This window comes from Morus notabilis, unplaced genomic scaffold (assembly GCF_000414095.1).
Source record: "Morus notabilis unplaced genomic scaffold, ASM41409v2 Scaffold205, whole genome shotgun sequence".
In the NCBI taxonomy this organism is placed as follows: domain Eukaryota; kingdom Viridiplantae; phylum Streptophyta; class Magnoliopsida; order Rosales; family Moraceae; genus Morus; species Morus notabilis.
This window is the reverse complement of record NW_010363285.1, coordinates 67,269-93,372: the sequence shown is the minus strand read 5'-3', so window position 1 is coordinate 93,372 and position 26,104 is coordinate 67,269. Positions and strand designations below refer to the sequence as shown.

The following is a 26,104-nucleotide window of genomic DNA, read 5'->3' as shown; positions in this document are numbered from 1 at the left end:
TTAGTGCAATCTTCAACAAACAAAGTGAAAAAAAAAAATTATAAAAAAGCAATGGAGAAAATACACCAAGGGGATGGGCCCGTGAATATGCAAAACTACGGATTAGCCACATAATTATACATACATATATATATATATATATATACACTTTTTAATAATATTTATTTTTTTAGGGATGAATGCTTTTGGTATTAGAATAAATATGATATATAAATAAAAACCAAATTAATAATAAAAACACCTATGATTTTCATGCATTTATGCGTGTGACGTGACTTAAGCGACGCATAACAAGATATCAATGGTATTTCATCAAAGAAAAAGAAAAAGCATGTATCAATACCAGAAAGCAAATACAATCTTAAATGTTTTTGTCTCTGCTGATTTTGGATGGTGTAAAGGTTACAATATGACACTGATCATCGTAGTCTATTTTAGTTAACATCAAATAGATTAAGGATCATCTTCTTAGGTTGTCCTTTTCTTTTAATTGTCCAAGATCTAGCAAAAACAACTTCATGTGCAGCCACAACATGTTTAGCAATTGTAATCAAAACCATTGGAGCTCCCACAATTAAAAAATCACATCCTTTTCTTATGTTGTCATTGTCTGTTAATTGTCCAAGGTCTAGCAAAAACAACTTCTGTATCCCACAAATATTTAGAAAAAAAAGCCACTAGATATAGTTTCCTGATAAGAATCATTTTCTTATGTTGTCATTGTCTGTTAATTGTCTCCAGATCTAGCAAAAACAGCTTCATGTGCAGCCACAAAATGGTGCCATTGTAATCAAAACTATTCAAGCTTTCACAATTAAAACACACAAAACCAGCTAAAAAAGATACAGGGGAGAAAGCGATCAACAATCAACACGGGGATAATTAAACGGCATCAATTGTGGCCATTATAATCAAAACCCTTCAAGCTTTCACAATTAAAACAGAAAAAGAAATACTAAAACATTCTCAAAGAAAAGGATAGATCGCTGTACGGGGTGATTTAGCAACATCATTATCATAGTAATTAATGAAAATTTAAGCATCAATGATGGAAAATAGTAATAACAAGGAGGCTCTAGCTTCACCTTTTTATGTGTATAACCAATAGTACAAAAACTAGCCCATCAAAAAAATAATAATAATACAGAAAACTAGGCTTCACATAATTGATGAATAATTTTAGTAAATTTTGCATGGAAATGATGCCTGTCTGTGGTAGATGCAAGAATCTAAAGAAAATGTCATTTTATAGGCCTTAGTCATTCATGAATTACATTTTGCTCAAAAGTAGTTTTAACAAAGGTCAGAAATCAATAAATGTTGTCAAAAGTAGAATGGTTGGTGGATTTGTTGATAACCCTCCTTGAGGTTCTAGCTATGGGCCAATTTTATACAAACTTATCATTTAACTGTTTTACCTTTGGAATCTCAAATTTTTGACAAAAAACACGTAAAGTAATGCAAATATCTTGTACAGTACTTGTACTTGATCATGAAAAAGTAAGAAGAAAGGTTTTGTTCTGTGTGGATGAACTTGAAAGTTCAGTGTAAATATGATATGAGTTTCATTCCATTTGTATACTTTTGGAAGTGGCCCTTGTGAAGTTAAGAGCCTGAAAATATTGGCTTGGAGTTATTCTCTTCTCACTACTTCTGGACTCTATTGAAATGCTTGTCAATTAAACAGTTGTGGTTTGCTTGTATAGTTTTCTCTATATGAAGGGACATGTTGTAGAGGTAGCTGGCATCATTGAGACCCACACAGTTCACCATATTCACAATCAATACATAATGTCATCACAAAATTAAGAACGACGCTATAGGACACTTGTAATACTTAGCATCATCCACTAACAAAATGCGAGTCTTACAACATGAGGCATAGTTTCTATTAATAAATGAGACCTATCTTCTATTAGTGGAGGATGCTAAGCAGTGGTGGTGCTCCTAAGCGTTTTTCAAGGTAGAGCCTTTTCAATTTCTTCTGTTGTTTTCAATTTGCCCAGCTTATTTGCACATTGATAATAACTTAGCTTTTACTGTTATCCTGATTAGTAAGAAAAACGTAAATGAACCCAAAAATATCTGAAATTTTCAAGAGGTTACAAAACGTTTTTTCCATGTCAATATCAAGTTCACTTTTTGGTGATCACATCAAAATTCAGAAAATGAGTTCAGCCAGTTGGAACCCCTCTTTAGTCAGACTTGAGTCTTCAATATATTTGTACTCTCATTGCTTTTACATTGAAATTCAACCGTAAGAAAGGTGGCTTGATATTGTGTGTGCATAAAAATCTAACCCCACCTCATTTATTCTGTTCACATGGCTGAATATCTTTAGCTTTTTCTTTGTCCCTTCCTCTTTAATTAAGATTTAAGAAATAGTACTATAGAGGTAAGCTACAAAACCTCACTTTTTTCTTATTATCTGCAAAACAAGGTCGAGGGTTTTAATAATCACATAATGACCGGAAAAAAAGGTTCGGGTTTGGGAAGTAGATAAAGTGCTTTAAGTTTTTTAATTCAATAAGTTGAGACTATTGATTTGATGAGTGTAAATGATAGATTATTAAAAGTTTATTGGTGGTTGAGAAAATAATAAAGACGTGTATGATTATGACAATTTTTGTGGATGATTTGGAGTCGAATTTCAAACATACCACTTTTGTTACAAGTTATTTAAGCTTAATTTTCACCTCAAAATGGCACATATGCATAATTAGACTTCAAAGGCGGTGTAACACCTAAATAACATCAATTTTGTGGTTGAAAACAAGAAGAAAGTGTTTGTATTATTGTAATGTTATGTACGTAGTTAGTAGTGAATGGTGGATAAGGATGTGAAAATAATAGCTCAAATTCAAATAGCAGTTAATATATTACTATTGATAGTATAAAGGTAGTGGTACATTTGAAGGATAGTGGAAGTAGTAAATGTGAGAAAGAGCATAGGCATTGAAGTAAGAAGCAGAATTTACAACTCTCTAGCTAGCAAAATCCAATTTTGCATTTAATTAATCTAGCTAGCTCAGACACAAGTCTACCTTTAAATTAAAACATCACTATAAATTCATAGATTTTGACTTTCAGGAGTTCTATTTTCCCTTGCAGAAACAAGGAAACCATTTTAGTGCCGGATTAACATATATATATATATATATATATATATATATATATATAGAGGTTTAACCGCTTGGAAGTAGACCCCACCAGATTTATTTTGGCCACATGGAGTCTTAATCTTTTGCTAGTGCCATTATGCATGATTTTGTATAGTAAAAATGAAAGGACCAAGATGCAAAATGTATCTATCTTACATGAATTAAGAACGAGACAACGAGCTCTATAATATTGTGTTACACTCATATTACAAAGGCTAAAAACTGTTTCCAGGTTTGGCATTCTGAAAAACCAAAGTACGTACTGAAGTAAATTTCTAGTTTCAAAGTCTTCTTGGGGTCATCAATACAAAGTAAATTCAGAAATCATTCTAGTGTTTTTAACACGACTTTATAGCAAAACATTAGAACTCATAAAATTGGTGAAAAAGAAAAGATAAAGAGATGACAATGTTTATATTTTTTTTTTTATCTTATCTCACCCTACCCAACTAAGTAGAATTAATAGTGATATTCATAATGCCTCAGAATACGGGACAATTATTAATGCTAAGCTAAAAATAAGAGCGTAGCTATTGCTTACCTTTACACATGCAATTTCAGAAATTCGATTTATTGGTGAAACATATAAAACACTGTCACTATCACTTTGCTTCATAAAGATAGTACGCCCATTAAAGCTGTAAAAGGTAGGCAGCGTCAATAAACGGAATTTACGTATTATCCGGCTCCAAAAAGCTCACCCTAATTTCCACACTTGAATTCACAATACGACTCCTAAATTCCATCTATCTACTTCAATCACGTGAATTTTTCTCTACCCTCCTTTATATTTTTCCTGAACTGATCACTCCATACTTTTTTTTTTTTTTTTTTTCATGAAGTTAAAATATTATTGTTCTCGTGAATAAAATCGCGCGGTAAAACCGAGCAGTTAACTACAGAGAATTAGCATAATTTTGAAGCTACATTCTATTAGATCGTCGAAAAATGCTAAATTAAAATTTCAGCCAATTCGTGTCATAATCTGTTAGTCTCAATTGTAACACACTGCGTTGCTCGCATAATAAAAATAAATAGCAAGCGCGAACCATGCAAGGGAAAGTGTTACCAAACACAAAATACATGCCAAAGAAAGCGAATTACCCTCTCACGTATAATACGTACTTGGAAGTTGGAACTACTGGCATTACATTTTTTTGTAAAAGAGAGAACTCAACATATATAATTACTCTCATCAAGTGTTGGTGTGGTAGAACAAACCCACATTTAATATGATCTCCAGTAGTAGGAGTGCTAGCTACCAATTAGGGCACTATATAAAGCCAAGCCCTGTGCCCTTGTTTCGCATTGACAAGTAATAACTAGTAAGAGCAAGTGCCTAGTAACGTCGTTTCCAATATGGATAGCTCTTTTGGTGTCGTTTCCTCCATAGTACTAGGAGCACTAGTGATCACTCTGAGCAGCTTTGGCTTTCAAGCTGAGGCCAGAGCTTTCTTCGTCTTCGGAGACTCTCTCGTCGACAACGGCAACAACAACTACTTGGCTACCACTGCCCGTGCCGATAACTACCCTTACGGCATTGACTACCCTACTCACAGACCCACCGGTCGTTTCTCGAACGGCCTCAACATTCCTGACCTTATCAGTTAAGTTCTTTTTTCTTTTTTTTTTTAAAAGAAAAAAAAAAAAAAACCAACTTGTTAAAAATTACTAATCATTTGCTAAAACTAACTTTTGTTGCATAATGGTGTTATAACACTAGGTGAGGCAATTGGGTCAGAGCCAACATTGCCATACTTGAGCCCTGAGCTCACTGGTGAAGGACTTCTTGTTGGTGCCAACTTTGCCTCTGCTGGGATTGGAGTTCTCAATGACACTGGGATTCAGTTTGTAAGTGACTAGACAAGTTGCTTTTTTAGTATCATTATTTTATCATCATTACTTTTTGAAAAGGATATTTTGTACTATATTGTTTGGTATTCATCTGAGCAAATGTTGCGTCACAAATGTATTACATTTTTTTAAATCTTTTTCAGCTGAATATTATTCGTATATACAAACAATTGGAGTACTTTCAACAATACCAAACAAGGGTTAGTGCTCTTATTGGAGCAGAGCAAACTGAAAGACTTGTGAATGAGGCATTGATTCTCATCACCCTTGGGGGCAATGACTTTGTGAACAACTACTATTTGGTGCCTTTCTCCGCCAGATCTCGCCAGTACTCCCTGCCGGACTACGTCGTCTATGTGATATCGGAGTATCAGAAAGTTCTTGCGGTAATTGTCTGTTGTTCTTGCTAGATTACTACTTAAAGGCACTCTAACTTTTAACATCTATGGGATGTTTGTTTTAAGAGTTCGTCTCTGGTTTTGAATTATGATTTTTTATTCTCTACAATATTTTTCTCCCATAAAAAATTTAAATTTCAAAAATTAAAATCATGAATTATGGTTTTAAACCGATGAACCAATCGTTTCACTAATGATTATTAGTATGTTCTACAAGTTGACTAGTCTAGGCATAAGCTTCAAAAGGAAAATAGTCACAAGAAAGTAGGAAAAGAGTAATGGTTAAGTGGGGGCACACATTTATGGATTCGTAGTTATTGTGGGGGATACGTTAAGTGTTTTGGAGAGGCAAGTGAGTTATGGAAAGCTCGCTTGGTTGGTGAGATCAACATGCATTTTGCATTTGCATTAATGACCCCTTTTATTTATTTATTTTTTTTCAAGAGGCACATCTGATTGTTACTGTCCACCCCTCTTGTCATTTAGATACGCCTTTTCGGGAAGAAATCAACATTAATGTAGAATACTTTCTCCTTTTTTTTTTTTTTTCATTATCTGCATCATTTACATATCTCTTTTTCACCAAACCAACCCTTTTTTTCCCCATAATAACACCATACTGACTTGAGCAACCTTTCCTTTTTTACATCAAACTAAACTCTTATATTAATTAACTATCCTTTTTCTTTCACCACAACAAGGGTCTTTAATTGTATAGTTACAACAAGATTCATATGGATATAATGTTATATAATACCATTGATTGACCAACTAAAAATAGATTCACATGTCAACTTTGAGATCTACAAGTTACGACGCTCGCACAATTTTATTATGATCTTTGAAATATAAAATGCAGAGACTATATGAGTTGGGAGCAAGGCGGGTATTGGTGACAGGTACTGGACCATTGGGATGCGTCCCAGCAGAGTTGGCCATGCGCAGCCCAAATGGCCAGTGCGCGGTCGAGCTGCAGAGAGCTGCCGGACTATTCAACCCCCAACTTGTGCAAATGATCAATAGGCTCAACAGTGATATTGGTTCGGATGTGTTTGTTGCTGCAAATGCATTTGAAATGCACATGGACTTTATCTCCAACCCTCAAGCATATGGTATGAACCTTAACCTGCAACATTTGTTTTTCTTTTCGTGTCTTTTGGTTTTTTCGAGTACAATATCAGGAACAGTTATTCTGATTAAATCATAATAATGCTAATAAAGAATGGTAGAGGGAATAACCATATCCTGAAGAAAAGTAAATGTGATATTGATTGGTGGTCTCCTTAAGTAAATGAGAAATAATGAACGTGGGCCCCTCTATGTTGCACAGAATTTAGTTGGAGAGGGCTAAGAAGTATGGGCCATGTCTAAAACTTTGAGCCTATCAAACACAATGGACAAATGTTAGGACTTTTCCATTGACGCGCTGTCCATCGTCGATGTAACAAACCACATAAAAACACTGCCAAGTTGTTACTTTCATCACTCAATCATATTCCTTGTCGCAAAGAAAGCTTTGCAACAATCATATTGTGAATAAAAGAATGTGGATAATCTGAAGCCTCCCGTGCTTTGCAATTAAGCAGCTCACTGAAATATTACAATCCGCAAAAAATTTTCAAGCCATTCGACACAATCCCATTTCTCCAAATTTTCAGTAACAAGATTGTGTTTATGGGTAATTTTGCAGGATTTGTTACATCAAAGGTAGCATGTTGTGGACAAGGACCTTACAATGGTTTAGGGCTTTGCACTATAGCATCAAACTTGTGCCCAAACAGAGACATATATGCTTTCTGGGACGCATTCCATCCATCGGAGAGGGCAAACAGAATAATAGTGAGGAATATTTTGGAGGGAGACTCCAAATACATGCACCCAATGAATCTCAGCACTATTATGGCCTTGGACTCTAGGACCTAGAGGAGATATTACTCTTTCTTCACTTGTTAAATTGTCAATTTTCACTTTGTCGCATGTGTCTTGTCATTGTTACTATCACTAGGTTTTTTTTTTTTTTTTGGAGTGAATTATCATCATTAGTTATTCCTCAAGGTCCGCTAGAAAATTCCATTGTGGTGTTTCAATAAGTAATGAAATTAAGAATGTCCTGTATTTGTATTTCAATAAGCACTACTGGAATAAAAAGAAAATAATAATTTGATAGTCCCCCCAAAAAGCAAAAAATGAACACTATAAACTTCGAAACCACAAACATCCCCACATAACATATTAACGTCTAATATCCTAGAGTCTCCATACCAATCCCCCTAATAAAGTCAGTGAGGCTGCATCAAAGTGTAATTCCCGGTTCCTGCTCATCAAGATCCTTTGTTGAAGGAGCTAAAGAAAATAAAAATGATATCCATTAGGATGAACTAATCATCTTTCTCGCCCCTGGCATTGATACCAAACTCTCCATGTAAACAAAAGCGTGAATAGACCTGTCGTTAAAAAAATGCAGCTTCATATTTCTAAGCTTTTGGGTACGTAAGTTGTACGAAGCATAGAGGCCTATCTCAGATGTTCGCAAAAGGAGTTCATCACTCTTCCAAAATACTAATGGATAATATTGAAGTGTCCCGCCGAAAAGTAAATCTGCACATTTAGTCCAACAGAAAGATTTTTCTTGGCAGCTGCTAGAGATTTCATCCAATATCCACATTTTGATGGGCTGTGCATATGAATTCGGCGCTATGCTTTTGACATACTTAAACAAAGTGACACTTTCTTTCCACAAACCTAGCTTCCAGTGGATAATTTTTGTGCTAGATGTGGCTCTAAACTCCTGCAGATCATGATCTTCTGGAAGTGGTATAGTTTGAAATTCCTCCACATGCATATCAAACGAAATAAGCATGTTCTTCATAAATTTATCATCTATCACCCAATAATAGATTCCTTTGTGATACAACTCATCGAAAGTGAGAGATGTAATGTCAATTTCTATCTTCATCTTAATCTCCCTCCAAGAATCACGATTACCCAACGTACATATCTCGGCTGCAATGCAAGCACCAACACTGGTACCATGGAGGCGCACAACTCTGACAACTTTGTAAACGTTGGCAATGGCATCATAGCCAAATCCAACCATGACTTGTGTTTTAAAGTTGGATCCAAAGCATGAACTCCGAAGAAGCTTAAATTCCCTAATTGCCGGATTGCATAACAAAACCTTGTCCGTGTCCTTGTCTGGTAAGAAAAGGATACCATTACAATGAGAGCCACGTACACCAACTACAGATTCAGGCACACTGAAATCTCTAGTAGCGAAGCAAATTGGGTCGTTGCCACCATCTTCTTTGTTGATAGTCATAAATGAATTTGATGCATCAGAATTTATAGTTTCATAAGGTAGGTTGACGCTGGTCCTCTGAAATAAGGATGCACCGCGTTCAGAATTCTTGAAATGCTTTGCCACAAACCATTGGCTTGTTATAAGAGTGCTTGTGAGAGCACACCATGATTTGTGAACACACTTAAGCTGTAATAAAGACTTAATAGGTAGCCAGGACATGATTTCCGCTACTACCTTTTCAGGAAGATCGCAAAAACCTGGCATTCTCCTTCAAATAACAAACAAGTTTATTTAAATATCAAATAACAAACACCTAGATATTCAAGACTCAAAATCAAAGCATACAAGGTTTTTACAGAAATTTATATTGTAAGATTAATTTTTGATAAATTGAAGACTCAAAACAATCAAAATCATATATAAGCTATGACAAACTTAGATATGCATGTAAGATATATATATATATATATATATATATATATATATGTCTTTATCTTGTGCCTTAGATATATTTGTCTTTCGATGGAAATATTGATAATTGGGATATGTAAAACTCACGTTGACTTCTCCATGTTGTAAAATCACTACATATATATAAGGTCATTGATATTGACAGGGTCGAGTTAGAATCAAACAAGCAATAACAACAAGAAGCATTAAACTATTCCAAATTCATCCAGATTTTTCCATAAATTTAAAATTAACATTATTGCCTTTCAATCGGATTTCTCACTCCTTTCTTTTTTCCTTCACCAATTGAATTCAAATGCAAACCATAAAAACAAACACCATATAATCAAACATAAAAAAAGCATAATCTCTCATAAACTGGCCACGAAATTATAGAGAGAAAAAGAAGAATCCCCTCACCTTGTATCGCCGGGTTCAAACCCTTCTCCAATCCTCCCATCGTCCATTCTCGGCCGCTTATACGACGATGGCAGAGGCGGAGGCGGAGGCGGCGAACGGCGGGGTGGCGAGTGGCTGCCGTCCCGATACGGCGGAGGGGGCTGGGGGGACGAGGACCGTGAACGATCCTCGGCGGAATTCTCCTCGCGGTCGAGAATCACCTCCGACATGGTAAGGGGAATTTTGGCTCTAGGGGGCAAATGAAACCCTAGTAAAGAGCAATTTCTGCGAATCCCAGACTTCTGTCTTTAGAATTCCGCCACGGATCCTTTCATTCGAATTTTTAGTTTTAAAATTTTTAAAATTAAAAGCTTTAAAGTCTCGATATTTTATTGGAATGTTTTTTATAATATAAAAAATTATTGTTTCAAATAATCCGCTTTAAAATTTAAAGGGATTGTTCATTTATATTTTTTGAGTTAAGATGATTTAAGTTCAGATCTTGATTTAAATTAAAATATATTTTAGTATGATTTGAGTTGAAACTCTAATTTGAGTTTGTGTTTAGATATGTACATTTTGAATTATAATTTGAATTGAAAATCTATTTGAGTTTGTGTTTGGGTGGGTCAAAACTTGAATTTGTATTTAGAAAGTATTTTAATAAAAACTTAATCGTGATAAAAAAATTTAATAATGTATATGAGTGGGGTTTTGTTCATCTATTCATTGTGAACTCATAGAAAAAAAATCATCTCAATCAGAATTAAAATGAAAAAATTATGATGTTTTTAAGAATAGAAAAAATACTATTAATTAACTTGAGTTTGAGTTTAAGAACTTGAGTTGAAGGGAGAACTTGAACTCATATTTTAGCCCCAAGCTCAAGTTAAAACTCAAATTCAAACACAAATTTGTAAAAGAATAACTTAAATAAAGTTGTAACTTAAGTTTAAACTTTTTTGAGTTTTAGTACAAATGAACAAACTCAAATTAAACAAACAATATTTACTTTATTCAAAAATATTATAAAAAATATAAAATTACGAAATAACACATACGTCGCATTACAACATACAAGCTAAAACAAAAAACTAATAACTAGATTAGATATTTGACGTATAGAAATTATAGATCAAAGTCGAAAAAATATAGCAGCTATATACTAAAACAATTAAAACAATAAAAGGTAAACCTTAGATGTAATTAATTATGATTATATTTGCTAAATGTACTCTATTAACTACTTTGAAAGATAAGCAACACCTTGAAGTACGCAATGTCGTTAATTATGTTTTATTATGCTTTCGTAGTCTCCATTATATTAGGCAATGTAGTTTATTATGCTTTTCTAATTTTAGTTTTTTGTTTACTATTATATACATCAGACGTTTTTAATTACCAATTAACCTTTTAAAATTCATCAAATTCAATCTAATCTAATACAATGAAAGCCAAAAATTTTAACATCTTTTATCTAAATAAGTTACTCTTTCGTCTTAACATGTCGCTTGCCGATGACGCTTGCCTTTTATACAATTGGGGAAAACATATTTGCTTCCTACTTGGTCGATGTGAGACTCCAAACAAGGAGCCACCACACAACAAGAGGAGTTTCAATGTCTAACATGTTACATCAATTGATATATAATAATTAAAATTTTTTCTTTTTAAAAAAAAAAAAGATTTGAGCGGATGTTATAGCATTATTCAATAAAATAATAAATAATTTTATTAGTATTAAATTTATTATTATGAATATTAATTGTAAAAAAAAAAGCAAGTCAATTAAAAAATATGCTAAAATAAAAAATAAAAAATAAAATCAAATAATTAGAAATTTTTTTAAAATTTGAATTCTGATTCAGAACAACTAGTTGCTAAAAAAAAATCCACTCATTTGATCAATCCACCCTACAAAACAAGAAAAAAGCTCTCCCTCCCCCTTCTTTCCCTGCATACCGTTCTTTCCGCCCTTTCATCCACCTTACCAAAACAAACAGATCCTAAAGGACAGTTGACTTTAGTCAAATAATGAAGTTGACTAATACGGCTTGGTATTTTTTCCAATTAATTAATAATAGGTGGGGACATGATTTTGGACTGAGATTCGTTTATTTTATCACTTTAAGTTTAAATTTAAATTTTATTATAATAAAATATTTTAAAAAATAATTATATTTAATTTTTTTATTATAATAAAATTTTTTTATAAAATTATATATTAATTTAAATTAAAAATTCGAATTAATAAATTAAACCGTATTAGGCTAAGGATAGAAACCCTCGCTGATCCTCCTCTGACACGCTAAGCTGCTTGCCTCAGTTCTCTCCGATCTATCTCATCTCTCTCTTGCTCACTCATTCTGCCAGTCAGCCTCTCCCCTGTTTTGCTCACTCTCTGCATCTCTCCTCTCCCTCGCAGAATCAAAGTTCAAAGCTTTTTCTTTATCAGGTTTGGTAGCTGTTTTTTTTAATCAGTACTTTGTCTTGATTTTTCTCTGGGTTTCGTTTTATTGGAGCTTAAATGAAAATAAAAAGAAAATAAAAAGAGGTCGAAGTTTTCCGAATTTACAGCCCTGTACAATAAAGACTGTATTTTTATGGCGTTTTGTTCTCTTAATATTTCTTTATTTCTTTTAATGAATTTTCTCATGTTCAAGTGATGCCTGTTAGATGCTCTTCTGATAGGAAATTATATATATGTATGTATGTATGTATATAATTTCTGTCTTTTTTTTTAGGTGCAATGGCTCCTTGATGACAAACAGATTGTTGTTGATGTATGTATGTATGTATGAAGCTTTTGATCTTTAATCTCCCATCAGAATCTAGCCGCACTATTCTAAAATCCCACATGCGGGGAAAATTCGCCTTTATCACAGCCGTTGATCCATCACTTGCAAACAAACACAAGCCCGTGCCATTTACCGCCATGAACAACACCACAAAGATGGAGTCCTTGAAAGCCTTGGTGTCCATGGAAAGCGTCCAATAACTCGTCCCTTTCCATTGCGTGACCGCGTCGCCGTCTGTAACTGATAGCCGATAATCCCTGGTTCATAAGTCATCCGTTGACCTCCAACTCACCAGCGATTTCCCGACGAGCAAGCGTTGTCCGAGGACTAATATGTCCGTCGGATAATCGAAACTCTGCCAGAGAGAGACGTTGCGTTGGTCAACCAAAATGAGGTTACCGGTGTCTAGAAGCCCGAGAGCGGCGACCTTGGAGGAGAGTTTAGGATTGGACCATACGACATGTCCAGGCTCAGCGGCGATGGCGAGACCGTCGACGGTGAGAGAGGGCTTGGAGGATTCCGACACGGGGGTACCACGGTTGGCGGTCCAAATGACGGTGGAGGAGGGGGCGTGGACGATGCAAAGTGATAGTAAATAGGGTGTGACTGAGACTGGGAGGTGGATCTAATGGAAGCTTTGTAAGTGGCGTTAATGGAGAACAAGAAATCACCTCCATGGTCAATGAACTGGTAGTTTGAGGCAGTGAAGTTTGGGAGAATGGAGTGGATGGAGGTGGGGCCAGAGGAGGTTAGAATAGGAAAAGAGTGGAAAAGCTGTACATGAGCAGAAGGTGAAAGATGGTGAAGAAGGAACCCTGCATAATTAGGTAAAGATTAATAATGGATTTGGGTTTCGTTTGAAGAAGTTAATAATATTGGTTCTTGGCTTCCATTATTAGCATGCATTTCTTGGCATGCCTGTCATTTATAAAAGAGATACGGAGATAGATGAGTTGCAAGTCAGAGTCAGATGCAGTTGAGTTCGTGTGATAAATAAATGCATGCGTTGACTTCAGAAATGAAGGAGAAAGCTTTACGTGCCCATCGACGCCAGAAATGGATCAAATGGCCTTCATATTCATTTCATCTAATTAACATCATAACTGTACGTAATGCATGATAATTGAAAGGTGATGAGTATTGTGTGATTTGTTTTGTTGTTAATTAGAAAGCCAGCGTCCATCATGTCAATGTTTTGGGTGCTTGTATAATTATATGCGTTTGGTTGGTATATTTGTGTCATAATTTAAATCATAATTCATGAGTCGCTACAGTATGTTTTCTCACAGAAAACACACGTAAATCAAAAATGATTCTGAATCCATAAACTAAACGCCCACTAATAGTTTACAACTTTTTAAATAATATTTAGCATTTTACTTTTTCTCATGTCCTCTAGTTCTCACCGCTCTACCCACGGGGAGAACAGGAGTCCTATTTCTCCATTGCCCATGCATCACATTTGACTTATACCATTTCAGAGAACGCGAAAAATGGTCAACCCTTTCTGTTCCAGTAAAAAATATACCTTGGATAATGAATCATAAATGAGCCTTAAAAAAGAGAGGAGAAAATAAAAGGAAAATAGTAGAGAATTGGCCTATTTCCCTATTTCTTCTAAAATAAAATTTTGTGCTGGCCCAAATATAAAAAAAAGGCATTAAATATACACGTTTTAAAACGTGGAGTGATGGTAAAAGGGTGCATCAAATATGCACGTTTCAAAACGTGGAGTAATGGCCAAAAGAGTGGAAAGTAACTCTTACGGAATTCTCTTATATAAAGAAAGAAGCAAGAGAATAAAAAAGAGAAGACCTTTATTGGAGACATAGGCGTTGGCGTTGGTGTGTGCAGCAAGGTAAAAGAGTGTGCAGCAAAAAAAAGTGTGTGTAAGGTGTGTGGAAGAAAAGTGAGAGAAAAACAAAAGTGTGTGTGTGCAGGTGACAGTGACGTGAGGGAAAAAAAAAAGAAAATACATCCTCAGAAGTGCAGTGTGGTATTTCGAAACAAGAAGGTAAATACATGTTTTGATATTTTTGTCTTCTTCCGCACTAATAGTTTTAGTTTTTGTGTTATTAAACAGATACAATGCATTTAAATTAGTCTTATATACACTTTAAAGTGTGAGATTGTGATTTACTCCTTGACTCTCTCTATGAGCCTTATGGCGTGAGATTTCTTATTTGTATTACAATAACAACAACAACAGCCTTAATCCCAACTTAATTGGGGTCGGCTATATGGATTTTACTTTTCCATGCAGCATGTTCGAAATTAAACTTTCCTGAAGGTATAGATTTAGAATATATTTCCTAACTACTTCAGTCCACGTAATTCTTGGTCTACCACTCCCTCTCCTAGTATTAGGTATAATAACGTCTTTTCAAGCACGAACTGGTACTTCTAGCGGTCTACGTTGGACATGCCCGTACCACCTTAAGCGGCATTCTCGCACCTTATCTTCTATTGGTGCTACACTTACTTTACTACGAATAACTTCATTCATTATGCGATCCATTCTCGTATGGCCACTCATCTATCTTAACATACACATTTCTGCCACACTCATCCATCTTAACATACGTATTTCTGCCACACTCATCCATCTTAACATACGCATTTTTGCCACACTCATCCATCTTAACATACGCATTTCTGCCACACTCATCTTAGATATATGTTGTCTCTTAATGACCCAACATTCACTACCATATAATATAGCTGAGCAGATTACAGTCCTATAGAACTTTTCTTTCAACTTAATAGGCATCTTGTCATCACATAAAACTCTAGTTGGGCAAATTACAGTCCTATAGAACTTTCCTTTCAACTTATTAAGCATCTTGTCATCACATAAAGTTCCCGTAGCATTCTTCCACTTAACCCACCCGGCCTTAATCCTATATTGAATATCTTCTTCTATATCTCCTTCGCACTACACTATAGACCCAAGGTACCTAAACTTCCTAAAAGCCTCAATCTCCACACCATCTAAAGAAATTCCATCACTTTGATTACTTGAGTTATTAAACCTACAATGCATGTATTCAGTTTTTGTCCTACTTAACTTAAATCCATTAATCTCGAGAGTATGTCTCCACAGTTCTAACTTACGGCTAACTCATTCTCTATGTTTATCAACTAAAACTATATCATCCGCAAAAAGTATACACCAAGGAACTCTATCTTGGATTTCTCTTGTCACCTCATCCACCACGATGGTGAAAAGATAAGGACTAAGAGCAGATCCTTGATGAAGGCCGATCCGAATGGGAAACTCTGCCATGTAGCCTCCAGCAGTTCTCACACTCGTGACCACCCCATCGTACATGTCCTTAATTACCTTGATATACCTCAAATGCACTCTACTCTTTTCTAGCACCCACCATAAAACTTCTCTCGGAACCTTATCATATGCCTTTTCTAAATCTATGAAGACCATATATAGGTCTGTCTTGGCTTCTCTGTACCTTTCTATCACCATCCTAAGAAGAAAAATGGCTTCCGTGGTTGATCTGCCTGGCATGAAGCCAAATTGATTACCTAAAATGGTAGTTGTGGCCCTTAATCTCATTTTAATAACTCTCTCTTAAAGTTTCATAGTGTGGCTTATCAACTTTATGCCCCTATAATTGTTACAATTCAGCACATCTCCTTTATTCTTGAAGATGGGGATAATAATATTTTTCCTTCATGCATCAGGCATATGCTTCTTCTTTAGTATCTCATTAAAAAGCTCAGTGAGCCACACAATTCTAACATCTCCCAGCGCCATCCAAACCTCTATTGGAATATCATCTCACCCACATGTCTTCCCCCTTTTCATTTTCCGTAGTGCAGTTTTAACTTCTGAGACTCTGATTCCTCTTGTATACATCACATTAGGTTCTCCTTGTGACCTAAGATCGTCAAACTCTATCGCATGATCATCATTATAAAGCTTCTCAAAGTAACTCCTCCACCTTTCCCGAATGTCTTTATCTTTCGTCAGAACCTGATCCGTATCATCTTTAACACCTCACTTTATTTAGGTCTTGACACTTCCTTTCTCTTATCCTAGCTAGTTTATATATATATATCATTCTCTCCTTCTCTAGTCTCAAGTTTCCTATATAAGTTAAATGTGATTTCAAAAAAAAAATCAAAAATTAAAAGTTTTTAAAATTATTTATTACGATTGTGAATTCACGGTAAAAAAAAAAAAAAAAAAACCTTTGCGTCTGTTACTTTGACTTGGATTTTCTTTATACATAAATCTATATAAGTTAAAAGTGAATACAAACTAAGAATTTAAACAAATTAAATATATTGGTGTGCAGTATTCCTACACGAACAATCAAATAAATGGGATAAGAGTTATATATATATATATATATATATAATAAGAATGGAAAAGAAAGAGGACGGCTGCACATGTACATATGAGGATGAAAAAAAAAGAGAGGAACTACATCCTAGTTATTTATAAACAAAGGAAAATTAATTGTTGCTGAAAAAAAAGGAGTAATCTACATAAAAAAAAGGTTAGAGATTGTTAAGATACATCTTTTGATTGCAATTTGAATGAAAAATTCGCACAAATTATACTTTTAAGAATCGGAAAATTATGTGTATATAATCTATATGAAAATATTCATATAAATCGCACGATACCCACCGAAAAGTAATCAAACAATAAAAATATTAAAAAAAAGAGCAAGCAAGCCGTCACCCTCAATTCTTTCTCAATATTTTCACAAAGCACCAAAATATATATATATATATATATATATATATATACACACACCACAAGCTCACACTAGACTTGTTGTGATGATTGCAGCTATACTTGCTGTGATGTTTGTAATAGGAGCTATGAATAATGGCTCACGTGTATATATATATACATCCAAATGTATTCCCAACTCTAAAAAAAAAAAAAAAAACGTGTAGAACGGATGAGGGAAATCCAAATCTCTTTTAAAATCAAATTGTCAGCAAAAAAAGAGATATACATCATACAATTGAATCAATTGATTTGGAGATGATGAAATTTAAAATTAAAAAAAAAGATAAGGGATAAAAGATAAATTTCAAAAAAATTCAGAATATTAAATACCTAAAAAATTAAAGTGCACAAATTGGGTCCCTTTATAGTCCCTTAGCTCAAAAAGATGAGCCCACTGTCTCATAAAATCATATAGTGATTAAATACAATTTTTTAAATCCTAAATTCAAATAGAAAAATCTCAACACCAAATTCAAAAGGATCCTTTTAATTCCCCATAAGGTCATATACCAGGAAATTATCCAAATACAACTTTTAAATCCAAATTCTAAAGTAAAATTTCAAATCAAATTTAAAAACATCTTTGAATTCCTCATGTGGTCATATACCGGGGAATTCTCCAAAATCAAAATTCAAGTTCAAGAACTACGATTGACTTGATTCCCTATCGGATACATAGGCAACCTAAAATTTAGGTGTAGTTTCAAGACCAAATTCAATCCTAAAATTCTCAAAAAAGATAAATCAAAACAAAACTAAATCAAAGTTCAAAGTGCGTCAATTCCTCATAAGGTCATACATCGGAGAATTATCCAAAATTTTCAAACCCAAATTCGAACTACAAGTGGCTTGATTACTCAACGGGGTATGTAGGCAACTCGGCTAAATTCACCGAGTTCAGCCTCAATTTTAAAACAACCAAAATTTCCCAAATTCACAAAAAAATAGTATTTACTGTTTTAATTGGAATCAAAAGGTTTTCTCCTGTACCAAGAGATTGTAATAAAAAGGTTATTTTTATAATATTGAATGAGTCGAATTAAATATAATAAACTATTATGCTAATTAAATCCTAATATAGGTGAAATTATATTGTGTATAAGATATTATTTCAATGTTAATAAATATTTTTACCCAACACTTTCCAAATAGTTATTAGTTTTCTGTTTTGCTTTTGCATGTGCCTATCTCCACCAGTAATGTTATTAAAAATACAAATTCTGATATATACATATATATTCGTTGATTTGAGTTAAGATGTGACTTTATGTGAAATTTTTTTATTATAGTAAAAAAGTTAAATATGACTGTTTCTGAGAATTTTTTACTGTAACAAAACTGAAATTCTAAACTCAAATTTGTGAAATGAACGATACTTAAATTTACACTGTTTGAACTGAATTCAAGTACAAGGGATTGCAGCAGTGCACTACCATATACCCCTGGCCGTAATATGTCAGCAAAATAAATAAATAATTCAAACTAAATTAAAGTCCCCCTAAATCTCTTTCATGACTTCCCCAGCCTAATAAAATATGATTGTATTATGGGCATTGGGATTTTAGTATGCAGAAATAGTTTAGCAGTACGGGGTTGTGATGTGTCATTAAACTAGTGGTGGATTTTTGTCTCTTTGTGGTCATTTGACTGGTCAATGGTCAAACTAGTCAAAGATTAGTTAAACTTACAATTTGATCCTGAATTTTTTGGTGTTTACAGTTTAACCCCACAGTTTAAATTTGAATGGCAAAAAAAAAAAAAAAAAAAAAAAAAATCCTTCTTAATTTCTAAAATTAGAGCTTAAAATTTTGGGTGTTATAGAACCGGCAGGCAGCAGGGGACTTAATTTGAAGCAAAATTTGTGTACGACATAACTAGTAAAGAAAAAGAAAGTTATGTACGTAAATACGACATTAAACTTTAGCCTCCAACTACATTAATATTGTATCATATTTGTCAGTGACCTATATTACGTTGGGATGTACTTAATTATCTTTTTCTTTTTACTTCTTTTTTAGTCTATATCACGGTCACGAATCACGATACCAAAAAAGAAAAAAATATTTCAATCATGGTGGCTATGTATATATTTTATTTGAACATTTATATTATTTGAACATTGTTGTTATGATCTTCACTTTCGATATATATCCAGCCCGAATAAACAAAATTGATATTACTAGTGCTAGCTTAAGTTTTAGTTCAAAACAATATATTGGTTAATTGTTTGATCTTTTTATTTATTAATGATATGAAGAAAAATGTGTGAAAGGTTGGTGCAAATAACTGCATGCATATTGGTTGCCTCTCATATTGATCTACGTTAAATTATCTAAAAATAATGTAAAAAATTTCACGTGTTTATTCCTGATAGCTAGTGCGTATGCACCACCATGAAATATTTGGAAATCTGAATATATATATTGCACAATTGAACCAAGTTTTTTCAAGCAAAAAAATTGAACCAAGTTTTGCTTTGTATTGGCGTTTCATACTATTGCCTGTTTAAACCGATCATCAAAGAAGGTACCTAATAGAGTATGGTAATCCATACATAAGATTTGCCTCTTGTATCTCATTGTTTTTTTTTTTTCACGTCCTTCTATAAAACTATGTTACGTCAATTAAAATAATGTAATTTAAAGATCATCTGAATTAAAATATATTAATTCATGTGACATAATATTATTGGAAGAGCGCGATAAAAAAAAATGTTAATAAAATCTTATATGTGAGTTTCGGAATCCAAGTAGATCATCTACCGGGATGCAATAAGAGCAACGTAGAAAAGTAGTTGGATCAAAAAATGGTTGAATCAAGTCAATAAAGGATTGAACTGTTTTTTCCAGCTAAGTTAACTTGTATGCACAATAATATTAATGTTGTAGAGTAGTTGGAAGTGTGAATAAAGGCTCTAGCTACTCAGTTTACTAGTATTAACACTTGGATATTATCACTCTTGTGGTCCCAAAGTTCAAAGGATAAATTTTTTGGGGACCCAATAATGCAAGTTAGTTGACTCCCTTTTTAAAAAAGTAAGCACGAACTTCGTGAAAATGATAGCTAAGCTCATGCATTATTGATTTTGAGCACAACCCATATTGTGGTTTTCAAATGAAATTATTTCTAACCATCAGTCTTGATTATGCAGTCAAATAAGAACACTATGATGTAACCCATATTATTGGCTGTAAATTTTAAAGCTGGCTAGAGTAGTTGGTCTTCCGAACCGTCACCCAAATCTAATCCTAAAACCTACTAAAATCATTACATAGATTTGTAGTGTACGTGTGTGTATATATCATATATGTATGTGTATATGTATATGTAGCTTATTATGCTGAGACGTGGTGTATTGATGGAAGTGACTTTTTTTTGGTGAAGATCCATTTATGGTAATCACATGCCAAAATGGCGACTTATCACTTTTGCAGAGTCTCTTTCGTTATATCCTTGATGAGAAAGTGCTATATATTAATGAAAAGGAAATTAAGAGATATTAATCAAATTTCTTCTTGCGTTTATAAGAATTTCATTCAGATTTAAAGTCAAAACCTAAAACCATGCCTTTTACAAACTAACTAAATTGAGCTCATAAATTATACAGCCTCTTATTCTAAAGTTAGTGAAACACACACACACACACACACAGATGGCTGCAGGTACATATTATCTATAATGATACGTGACAAAGATTCAAGTCACTGTTAGAGAAACTATGATGAAGTTGGTAATTATTGCCGCAAAAGAAGTTAATAATCTGAATATATAGTACTGCATTTAATTCAAGCTTTTGTGAGGGTTAGAGAATGAAACAATTGGTTCTCTTTAATTTTCCAATTTGTTAAGCTTAGACACAGATGTTTATAACAACACAAACAGTGTTCTTCATAAGCTAATTGTATTGGAATCCTTTTATCATGGGCTGTACTTTCTCTAATATCCATTTGAGCTTTTTTTTTTTTTTTTTTTTTGTAAATAGGAACATTGGTGCCATCCCGTCTTCCATCTGTTAATTCAGGAATCTATTAATGGAACGAATAGAATATGATTCAATTCTACTCAAAAGATGAGTTCAGTTTCACTGTAAGAGCTCAACACCGTAACTGACAAGAATCTTAAAATAGGGATATGAACCCCAAGCTGCAAGGAGAAGAAAGTGAATCCTAACTGTTGTACCACCACCACTGGTGGTACCATTTGGCTGGTTTAGTATCCTCAATCGTTCTTATTAAGCTAAAGTACCTTAAAATTGCGTGACCATCCAATATTTGGGTTCATACAATATTTTCTCTATATCATCTTCCCATTCGCAACCCCTCACCCAACTATTGGCCATACATATGTTTCTCACTTGTCTCCATCTTCAAAGTTGTCTTTTCTGACATTTATGCATTGATTGAGGTACTTTCCTATTCGTCCAGTCCAGGAAAAATTAAGACCCTCGCCGAAATCTTGCTCTAACTATCACGGACTCACAACTACAATAAACAGCATTAACTTGATCAAACCTCAACAAGACAAAAACACTATGTGATGACATAAACTATGTTAATAATAATTAATGTTGATGACCACTAACTTGCTAATCGATCACGCTCTAGCTAAGAGCTATAGGTTGTCAAGGCCAATTTTGCAAGACCATATGACAATGCCATATAGGCAACAACCTGTACTTGCTCACTTGTGCCTCTAGTGGGGCCTACTTGCATTTTTCCTTCCAACAATGAGAAACCCCTAACCATTTAAGGCCTTCATTCTGGCCTAATGCCACACCAATTAGCTCATCTCCCTCTCCACACACTTCCTTTCTCTAACCAATTACCATGGCTAGCTCTTTGTTCATGGCTTCCTCGCTCAAAATTTTCAGTCTAGTCATGGTATTGGGAAGTTTTAGTACTCAGGCTGAGGCTCGGGCATTTTTTGTGTTCGGCGACTCGCTTGTGGACAACGGCAACAACAATTACCTCGCCACCACTGCCCGAGCAGACGCCCCTCCTTACGGCATTGACTATGCTCCTACTCATCGCCCCACTGGCCGTTTCTCTAATGGCTACAATATTCCTGACTTTATCAGTTGCGTTTTTTGTTTAATTATTATTATTTTTTCATAGTTTTCTTATTATTATACCATGAAGTTATAAACTTTTTTTTTTTTTTTTGGGGGGTGAGTTTATGCATGCAAATCGTAGGCAATAGTACTAATTGACATGTAATGTATGTTAATTCAGGTCAGGCAATTGGCTCAGAACCAACATTGCCATACTTGAGTCCACAGCTCACTGGACAGAGGATACTCAACGGTGCCAACTTTGCATCTGCTGGCATTGGGATTCTCAACGACACCGGCGTACAGTTTGTAAGTTAATTATTTCTTAGTAATGATAGTTTTGCCCTCGGTCTTCCCAAAAAGATTGGAGAAAAGTGGGTACTCAAAAATGGTGTGTCAATCTGCAGATAAATATAATCAGAATGTACAGACAATATCAGTACTTCCAGCAATACCAGCAAAGAGTGGCTGCACTTATTGGATCAGCTCGGGCTAAGCAACTTGTGAACCAAGCACTTGTTCTCATCACTGTTGGTGGCAACGACTTTGTTAACAACTACTACTTGGTGCCTTATTCCGCAAGATCCCGCCAATATGAGTTACCTGACTATGTCAAGTTTCTCATCTCTGAATACCGAAAACTTCTCCTGGTAATTAACTTTGCGAAGTATGCCTTGTTCTTGAACATCTGTTATTTGATCAGTTGTTTTCATTAATAAAATGTAACATAATACTAAATATCATGGATTAGTGATTATTTTTTTCCATTTTTCGACTAGTCAGATATCTATCGCCATGTGAAATTGTGTGAATGTTATTATTTAAAAAGTTTTCATTCCAGCAACTGTATGACCTCGGAGCGCGAAGGGTTTTGGTGACGGGAACGGGGCCGTTGGGCTGTGTTCCGGCGGAATTGGCCTTGAGAGGAGGGGCTAATGGGCAGTGCTCAACCGAGCTCCAACGAGCTGCTAACTTGTTCAACCCGCAGCTCATTCAGATGATTAAAGGACTCAACCAACAACTTGGTTCCGACATCTTTGTTGCCGTCAATACACAGCAAACGCACTATGATTTCATCAGTCACCCTGGAGCATTTGGTAATATTACAATTTACACATAAATAAATTTCAATATCCTCTCATTACAACATTAAATTACTTGATTTATTGAAAATACTATTTCTATGGCATCCGTAATATACATACAAATATACATGATGCAGTTAGTTACACGGGCTCGGTATAGAAGCACATAAATGTTGTACCGTCTATATGCATTAATTCACCGATCACAATACTGTTCTTTCAGTACAAAATCCAACCAATGCCTTATATGAACTTTTATGAAGCAATATATGTACACATATAATATGTCTCGCTGTGGCAATGTTTGTGGTCCCATCTATTCACAACTCCTTAATTGCATGGTGGCAGGAATATTAAAAACTTGTCATGAAAAGTAAAATTTGAGTCACACAAAGTTGGTCTTTTTAAAACTCATCTCCAAACCATGCCAACTATTTTCAGAATACGACACATACATTATTATATATATATATATATCTATATATATATATAAATATATATACTTTTTTTCTATCTCTCCAGAAAGACCGTCGTAACATAATAATTATCAAACATAACATCAACGTTAGAGAAATGTAACATCAAAAAATTTAATTAGTCATATAAAGATGGTTACTTCTCTCTAATATCAATGTTATGTTTAACGTGTTATTTTTGTTACGTTTTCATAATTATATATATATATATATTATGTTAGAAGGACCACCTATTAGAGTGAAAAAAAGCACTGTATATATATATTATATATATATATATATATAGATATACACACAAAAGTAACATTTGCATATAGAGTGTGGAAAATATATAGTAGTAACTTTTTTTTTTTTGGTATTGGGTTGAGCAGGATTTACAACATCAAAGATAGCTTGCTGTGGACAAGGACCATATAATGGATTGGGGCTGTGCACGGTGGCATCTAATCTGTGTCCAAACAGAGACGTTTATGCATTTTGGGACGCTTTTCATCCATCAGAGAGGGCTAATAGGATGATTGTTCAGCAAATAAATACAGGCTCTGAAAAGTACATGTACCCCATGAATCTCAGCACTATCATGGCCTTAGATTCCAGGATTTGATCATATTATATATATATATATATCACTACTCTGGAGGATTTCCGCTAGAAATTGTTATAAGTGCATGGCTTTAGGAGTAACGTGTGGCATGCACATTGATTAATTACATATATAAATTCACATATATATATATATATGTCAAATGTCAAAATGTTCATGTTTTTTTTTTTTTTTTTAATTATGTGTTGAAAATGTCTAGAACAAAGGTTCCTAATTATCCTATATTAGCTTGTAATTGGTTTGATCATTAATAATAACTACTATTTGCTTGGCTCCCTTTTAAGCTTTTTCATTTTTCTTTCTGATTACAAACATGTTCTCTAAGTACAACTAACCTTAACTGGAAGAGCAAGAGGAAAAAAAAAATCCATATGATGTTTATTACCAGGCTACCAGCACGCTTTTAGTCGGTGGAAATGTTCCGAATTATTTTGTCATGAAATGGTATCAAATCGGCCAGGAAGAGGGGGGAAAAAAGCAGCATTCAAGCTTTTTTTATTTAATTTTTAAAAAAAAAATTTATTATTGTTGATACTCTTGAGTACAAGGCTTTTTCCTTAAAAGAAAAACTTTACATTTCTAAAGTTAAATACTGTATTAAAACGTCCTTAATTTTTTGAGTTGGAGAGTATTAGCTAGCAAATTAGGGTAGAAAAAATCGAAATACACATGAAAACCATGGTCAATATAAATCTGTCAATTGCTTGAATTTACTTCTACATTTTTTCACAGTTATTTATTAAGACTCCCTTTTCGGTGAAACGACGTACACTTTCTTAATGACTACTGAATTGAAAACATTGAAAAAGTTCATTCGCTCAACTCCTCAACAGTCAATTTAACTCGTCCACCCGTATATCATTCCAGCCACAAAAGGGTGACAATGATCAATATTGCTGCCCTAAATATCTATTATTATTATTATTATTATTATTATTATTATTGTTATTATTATTATATTATTATTATTGTTTGAAGAGATGATATATTATTTCAATCTCACGTACGTACGTACGTACGCGTTTCCTTGCAATTTGGCACCATCTTAATGTATTAGATATAAAACACAAGTATCATGTGAGTATTAATATTTTTCCTACCGACCACAAAGAAAACACAACAACCAGTTGTCCTTTTCTGTTCTTCTCTAATTTAAATATGTATATATATATATATATATATATTATATATATATGTACGTATGTTATATATGTATATGGTAGATTTGAAGTCGTTGTCGTTTTCATGTCACATCATTTTCTATGTTACCGCTTTTTTGGGTGTTGTCGTTTCTCTAATCACGTTTCTTGTTTATTGTCGTTATTTAGCTTACTTCTTGTTTCACAACTCAAGTTAAGTATTTGAGTTGTGTATGTGAAATAAAAACACTTGAGCTGTGTATGTGAAATAAAAACTGTAATAAAAAAGATAAATTTAAACTTTTATGAGAGAAAATACTGTAATAATGTCATACATTTCTCACATTTTATCGTTTTTGTTTGTTGCCGATTCCATTCTTTTCCCCCGTTTTCCGATTTCATCTTATTTTCATTGTCGTTTACTACATGGTTGTCGTTTTCCCTATCTTCGTTTTATTTGGATGCCGTTTCTTTTCTATACCAGCGCCGTTTCCTAATGTGGCGTCGTAAATCTCTCGGGTCGAAGTCTTTTCTCATAATGAGAAACACAATTTTGGCAATGGCCTTTTTTGCAGTCAGATAGCAATCGTCTCAGTCTCAGTAATTGAAAGAAAATATTGC

The 26,104-nt window shown here is 34.0% G+C and overlaps 3 protein-coding genes across 4 annotated transcripts; 2 read left to right on the top strand and 1 right to left on the bottom strand.

Moving 5' to 3' along the window:
* Positions 1–4,463: 4,463 nt before the first annotated feature.
* LOC21407207 (GDSL esterase/lipase LTL1) lies at positions 4,464–7,577 on the top strand. Its single transcript, XM_010103885.2, has 5 exons — positions 4,464–4,767; positions 4,885–5,012; positions 5,159–5,401; positions 6,273–6,525; positions 7,104–7,577. The coding sequence occupies exons 1-5, from the start codon at positions 4,521–4,523 to the stop codon at positions 7,334–7,336; spliced, it is 1,104 nt and encodes a 367-aa protein (XP_010102187.1). The 5' UTR covers positions 4,464–4,520; the 3' UTR covers positions 7,337–7,577.
* Positions 7,409–9,833, bottom strand: LOC21407206 (F-box/kelch-repeat protein At3g23880). Of its 2 annotated transcripts, XM_024169384.1 has the most exons (3): positions 9,585–9,833; positions 8,949–8,982; positions 7,409–8,789 (listed from the first exon to the last, which is right to left on the bottom strand). In XM_024169384.1, the coding sequence occupies exons 1-3, from the start codon at positions 9,791–9,793 to the stop codon at positions 7,782–7,784; spliced, it is 1,251 nt and encodes a 416-aa protein (XP_024025152.1). In that variant the 5' UTR covers positions 9,794–9,833; the 3' UTR covers positions 7,409–7,781. The 2 variants fall into 2 exon arrangements, with proteins under 2 accessions (XP_024025152.1, XP_010102186.1); XM_010103884.2 differs by having other exon boundaries at positions 7,409–8,982.
* A 12,062-nt stretch (positions 9,834–21,895) lies between these two features.
* LOC21407204 (GDSL esterase/lipase At5g18430) lies at positions 21,896–24,499 on the top strand. Its single transcript, XM_024169399.1, has 5 exons — positions 21,896–22,205; positions 22,361–22,488; positions 22,587–22,829; positions 23,021–23,276; positions 24,112–24,499. The coding sequence occupies exons 1-5, from the start codon at positions 21,956–21,958 to the stop codon at positions 24,342–24,344; spliced, it is 1,110 nt and encodes a 369-aa protein (XP_024025167.1). The 5' UTR covers positions 21,896–21,955; the 3' UTR covers positions 24,345–24,499.
* The last annotated feature ends 1,605 nt before the right edge of the window (positions 24,500–26,104 follow it).

Coding starts and splice junctions, on each gene's coding strand:
- LOC21407207 (XM_010103885.2), top strand. CDS start 4,521: ATGGATAGCTCTTTTGGTGTCGTTTCCTCCATAGTACTAGGAGCACTA. Junction 4,768..4,884: donor CAACATTCCTGACCTTATCA/GTTAAGTTCTTT, acceptor TTATAACACTAG/GTGAGGCAATTGGGTCAGAG. Junction 6,526..7,103: donor CTCCAACCCTCAAGCATATG/GTATGAACCTTA, acceptor GTAATTTTGCAG/GATTTGTTACATCAAAGGTA.
- LOC21407206 (XM_010103884.2), bottom strand. CDS start 9,793: ATGTCGGAGGTGATTCTCGACCGCGAGGAGAATTCCGCCGAGGATCGT. Junction 8,983..9,584: donor TTTGAACCCGGCGATACAAG/GTGAGGGGATTC, acceptor TGTTATTTGAAG/GAGAATGCCAGGTTTTTGCG.
- LOC21407204 (XM_024169399.1), top strand. CDS start 21,956: ATGGCTAGCTCTTTGTTCATGGCTTCCTCGCTCAAAATTTTCAGTCTA. Junction 22,489..22,586: donor ACGACACCGGCGTACAGTTT/GTAAGTTAATTA, acceptor GTCAATCTGCAG/ATAAATATAATCAGAATGTA. Junction 22,830..23,020: donor AATACCGAAAACTTCTCCTG/GTAATTAACTTT, acceptor TTTTCATTCCAG/CAACTGTATGACCTCGGAGC.